General features: G+C 45.4%; 1 protein-coding gene across 1 annotated transcript in view; it reads right to left on the bottom strand.

Annotated features, from left to right (window-relative positions):
• The window catches only part of LOC104077914 (coatomer subunit gamma-1), a gene marked incomplete at both ends in the record, with an annotated part of 10,709 nt that extends 7,658 nt beyond the window's left edge, over window positions 1-3,051 (bottom strand). The window contains 5 exons of the mRNA XM_009579337.1: window positions 58-133; window positions 1,042-1,121; window positions 1,938-2,009; window positions 2,112-2,192; window positions 2,999-3,051. Of these exons, the coding sequence (XP_009577632.1) occupies window positions 58-133; window positions 1,042-1,121; window positions 1,938-2,009; window positions 2,112-2,192; window positions 2,999-3,051 (362 nt within the window). The remainder of the gene's footprint in view (window positions 1-57; window positions 134-1,041; window positions 1,122-1,937; window positions 2,010-2,111; window positions 2,193-2,998) is intronic.
• Window positions 3,052-5,726: the final 2,675 nt, after the last annotated feature.

Raw genomic sequence — 5,726 nt, 5'->3', positions numbered from 1 at the left:
GGGAAATAGGGAAAGGTGAAGGGCCTAGGGCTGCCCCAAGGGAAAAGCAGCACTTACATCAGTGATTTGACAGAGTGCTCTCACAGCAGGGCCTCGGTAATTGTCATCCTTCCCAGTCATGTCTTTGGTTAAGCTGGTTGAAAACAGGAAGCTCTCAATACTGCACTCCTGAGCCAGCAGCTCTCAGGTGCATGCACACTGCACAGAGAGCAGCAGGCAGCCAGCATCACAGCTGAATGCCAAGCAGGCAACTGCAGGTCTCAGGCAAGTCCCACCGGGGTGGGAAGGAAGAAGGAAAAGATCATCAGGTTCCAAGTCCATCAGCAGGCCGTATGGGCTCCTGATCACCAAGCAAGGCTGGAGCACACACACATACCCCTGAGGCATTTGCCTTCCCTACTGAACGCTCATTCCTGCCCCTTCCCCAAGGTCCCGGTCAGTGAGAGACCATCTATGAGCGGATGGGAGTTCATCACATTGCAGCACTTGGGACTGGCTTCTGCCTGCTGCATGGCCTCAGCCCCCCGCAGACCCTATACTCTCCGGCTCCTGTCTCCCCATACTGCACCGGCCTTTCAGTGGGATGATCAGCAGTTCAGGAATGACTCACAGAGGGAATCTTGTTCCCCAGTGAAGTCGCATCCTGTGCTGCTACAGGAGCAGTAAATCCCTGTCTACCTGTTGAAAGCCTTGGGATTTATGCCAGAAATCTTCAAAAAAACATTGAGACTGGAAAGTAGAAGTTAATGAAACAGCCTTTTGCAAAAGGGGAAAAAAACAGCAGTGCTACTATACAATGTAACCAAAAGAGACAATCCAAACACCCATGGGCATGGGATAAGGGGACAGCACGTTTCACATACATCACTAGGAGGTCAGTGTCTGTATTTCAACGGCCTCTTCTAAAGGAAAAAAATTTTTCCTCACCAGGGGCATTCCCTATCCTCACCCTGCTTAGGGACTACAGTTACCTCCAAGAGGTTGGACAGGCATTACTGGAGGACACATGAATGTAACAATAAGAAAAGTGAAGTGACTGACCTGCTGGTAACAATGATTACATCTTCTGCAATAGAAGACATCTCTTTGATAGTCAGGTAACACATCCTGCGAAGAGTTGGCTGACAAGGAAAGAGGGAAGACAGACATCAGCTGAGGGGATCCCGGATAGGAAGGGATCTCAGTTCTCCCTGCTTCAGTGATTTTACTGTGAAAATCAAGAACCTGATACCTTCAGAAAACTCCAGTGCCTGAGTGTAAAAGACGTACAAAACCCATATGGACTAACAAAGCACCTCTTCCTCTTCTAAATCCCTCAATCTTAGGGTGAAGCCGCAGAGATACCAGATTTAGCTGGATCTAGAGTTTCATCTTTCACTTGTCATTCACATGAACAAGGAGAAAAGCTTGAAATCATTAGCTAAAGGCACCCTGTTGCTTCAAAGGCAATAAAGCAACCAATTTATATTCCTGAGTCTGGAGATTTCTATACCGGTCTTGTGATTTTAATGCCTTATCGTTTGGGGGACAACTAGTGATGGTACTACTGCTGTGGGTAGGTACTAATTCCTGGCCTCTTCCAGGACATACAGTAGCAGGATCTTTTAATGCTGGGCACAAAGCATAGTGTATTCTAGCTGATTATATGCTTGATCTGTGCCTAGCACAAACTCAAGAGGTAAACAGCAATTTAGAGGGAGGAATCTCTGTCTCAAGAACACAGAATGCTTCAGTCAGGCTGCTACAAGGTCTGGGAAGAGCTAGGAAGCTGATCTCTGTTTCTAAACTTTCTTCCTACTGTTCCCACTCAGATCAGGTAGGTCCAGGCAGGACAGAAAAGGTGATTGTATAAGAATGCACATCTCGAGGCTCAAAAAGATACTGTTGACAACTTGTCTCACCAGATAAATACAGCAGAAAACAACAAGCAGACTTACATCATTTGACTGAAACAGCTTGGTCATAGCAAAAAAGGATTCGGTAGCTTCCATGACACCAAGGTGCTCCCCCTAGAAGATGTTTGGAAAGAAGGAAGGAAATCCCAGTTATCACAACCAGCTTTGGGCCTGCTGCAGGTGTCTCTGTATAGGTGTAAATTTTCTCTCCCTTACCTGGTTTATGAGATACAGGATCTTGGTGAGGATATGAGCACATTTTCGTGGGTTTATGGGAGTCTCATTAAACACTCGTGCCTGGAAACAAAGCATAGACAAGGATGCTGACACCAACACCCCCTCGCAAACACTGTCCTGTCTGGTCTTGGCCGCCGATACAAACACCGCATTGTGAGCTAGGTATGGCAGTAGTAATGACTTCGGATCAGATTTCCCCTCAATTCCTGTTGAACATGGAACCCTTTTAAACAGCTGGTTCTACAGTCTGGGATCACAAATCCAAGTGCAATTAAGGTTTAAAGGCCAAATCCTCATTACACTTTCACCCACACAAGTCTGGATTGTGTGCTAGCTAAAACACCACTCTTCTGACAGATGTACACGAGCTCTGCGAGGCTAATGGGAGCCAACACCATCCACAACATCGCAAGCAAACAGATAACATAGAAGCAACAGGGTCTGGGGATTGAGAAGTTTACCTGCTGTTGAATAGAAAGGCATTTTTTCAGAGCAAATTCATAGACTATTCAATAACCACTCACACCCTGCTCATTAACGTTGTCATCTACAAGACATTCAGGGTGTTCAAGGTCAATTTCCCAACCTTCCTGTTTTAGGGTTGAGCTTTCCCAGATAATTTTATTCATTTTATTACTATTTATAGTTCACAGTCTTTAATTCATTACAGAGACCATCACAATCTTCTCCCTTCCTCCCTCCAACAATAAAATAAGAACTAATGGGAGTGTTGCTCATTTCTTTCAGGGCTAGCACGACTGTAACAACCCCCCACTTCCTTGCTGAAGTTCTCCAATGACCTACTCAAGAGAGGGAGAGACTCTATCCAGAAAGGGGTACACAAAGGAGATCGTCTGAGGATTTACCTCTTGCAAGACTGCACTCTTCTCCAGGTGCTGGAATGGGTTGGAACCCCCACCTGGAAAATAAAGAGAGTAAAAGTCTTTCCAGTGATAGTGCTATGGGAAAACAACTTTCGAACCATGCCCATACTTTAAAAACAGACTGAGCATTTTGGGGTAACTTTTTTCATGAACACCAAGCAACCAGAGCTCTCTCTTTTAAGTAATATTAATTGGATGTCTTCATAGCAGTTAGGGAAGGCAGAGCAGAAGGACATTCTTCAATTTGTCACTTCCTCTGGAAGTAACTAGCCATGAGCCGAGGTAGACTGATTAGCTGTAAAGTAACTGCGCTCCACTGTTATCCCCAAAGACCTATTTCCAGCCCCTGGGCTCGGAGCTTGCTGACAGTTAGAGCATCAATAAGACAGGCCTAGAAACAAAAGCTCAGACAAAAAGAGGTATCACTTGCCAGACTGGTGAGTCAGGAGTGCTTTATCCCTCCCTTATAAACCAATCAGGAATCCACCAGTAAAGTATTTTTGGCTCTATCACTAATTAAGAGGACAAGACAGCGGACTAGAGAGTCTGCACACAGAGTAACTTTCATTGTTCCTCTTAATAGAATAAATTATATTAAATAATTAAAAACTTCACCAATTAAGGATGAAATAATCAGAGGGAAAAGCACTATCATTCTGCATGGTCTCTATTAGCTCGCCTCCTAAGCATTTGTGAGCTGCAGCTTTTCAAAAGCTGCCAGTTATTGATAAGCAGGTTTTAATTAGTACCTATGTTCAGCCTGGCCCTGGGACAAAACGCAGCCATTTCCAGCGCTGTTCCAATGTTTAACAAGCCTGATCCGCTAGAGAGCACAGCTCCTGGGCCCAGCTCCGATCTGACCTGGGCTTGAAGCATCCTACGCTGGTGCCAGGAGCCTTTGCAAGAGTAAGTCTTAGAGTCTTAGACTTAAAGGCAAACACATCTGCACTCTGGCTCCTTCCCCGTCCATAAATTGCCCTCCCCTGGCTCAGGAGAAGTTTGCAAATGCAGTAGGTGGCTGAACAAAGCACAGACACTTATGTAGGGTTGAGGAGAGAAGAAAATAAGGGGAAAGAACAAAAACAACGCCTCTAGTATGAGTATGAACCAGTTCTAGCATGAGCATGTGAATGTGTTCCAAAAAACCTGCCCAGCAGCACAGTATTTCCCATGGCCCAGCATGTCTACAATCCCTAAATCAGCCATCAACAACAGAGCATCGCCTTTTCATCTTTCATGGCACCAAGGATCTTGAAATAAATTGCACATGAGGTCTTGGTCCACACAGCACCCTGTGTCAAAGTATTTTTCTATCAGAGGAGAAACAGACACAAGAAAGGCAGAGGCTGTGTGTTCAGAAAGCTCCTAGTATTGGATGACTAACAACAGTTTGTACTGATTTGCAGAGAAACATTCACTGACAAAGCAAGGATCTCAGAACAATGATATGCCCAAAATAACATCTCAAAGTGCATTTCTGAGAGCCAGTGGAAGCAGCTCATGCAAGACTACCTAAACCACCCATGAAAAGCAAAGAAACAGAAGCCAATTAAGTGGACACGCTCATCTCAACAAAAAGATTGTCCTGTTAGCCTTTACATGGAAAGAATGGGTATAAAAGGCCTGTAAATTCAGGGATGATGCGCTCCACCTAAGACCAAGAACAACAAGCACTCAGGCTATACATTTTGGACATATACACAATCCACAGGAGAAAGGCAGGTGCAGCAAATGCTAGGAATCTTCATTCAAAACAGAAGCAATAGGATGAGAAGTAAAGGCAATAGCGAAGAAAAAACTTTGGGAAGCATGCAAGCAGCAGTGCCAGAAAGGAGAGCTCTGTGAGCTCTCAGCATGAACAAAATCAACAAGAGTCAGCATCATAATACAAGGAAGTGCATCTCCTGCCAGCCTTGGCCATAGGTAATGCAATACCTTGAAGCATGCAGCAGGTGCAAACGAAGAATAGCCCCAAAAAATGAAAGCCAGGAACGATTCCCCTCCAACAGTTGCCTCGCTAAATTCTCCACTTATGAAGATGTCACTGGAGGCTTTGGACAAGGAAAACAAAGGCAAAGCATTTAATGCATATTAAAATAAAAAGCAAGCACAGTCACACAGAACAATCACGAAGATTTATGCTGAATCAATTCACTTCAGGATGCGCTAATTGTTATGCAGAACAAGCTGCATAGAAAGCTTCATAGAAAGATGAAAAAGATACCACAAGGCACAACCATGAAAGTAAACACTATCATATCTAGCCTCGATTCCACACCACATAAAGTACTCGGGCCTAAAGTTTTGAAAAGTCAAGCAATCACTTTGTGGTTTTTGGTGCTCTCAGCCTTTCAGACCCACTGAAGCTGGCAGCAATCTTGCTGGAAGAGCAGACCATGTGTATTGGAAAAACAGCACTAGAAACTACAAATTGGATTCCGCCCTGCTTTAGCACCTGGGTTGAGAGTTGGGCCAGGGCTAACATGCTCAATATTTAGTCTCAGACTCTGCACCTGCAGCAGGTAACGTCGGTGTGCTGTGCCAGTGCAACAGGTTTAGCTTCTGGTTGTAGCAGTGAGGAGGACGGCAGCAGACTGCTCTAGTGCTTCCGCGGTGCTCCTCACTGCCCTCTCGTGCACACCAGCCAGCCCCCGCTGCAACGCTGGTACCGAGTCTCCCCCCACAGCTCCCCCCCTCACCCACAGGAGGG

The sequence above is a fragment of the Fulmarus glacialis genome, unplaced genomic scaffold (assembly GCF_000690835.1).
Source record: "Fulmarus glacialis isolate BGI_N327 unplaced genomic scaffold, ASM69083v1 scaffold21080, whole genome shotgun sequence".
NCBI lineage: Eukaryota > Metazoa > Chordata > Aves > Procellariiformes > Procellariidae > Fulmarus > Fulmarus glacialis.
The sequence above is the reverse complement of the archived record's forward strand: the minus strand, read 5'-3'. Positions and strand labels throughout refer to the sequence as shown.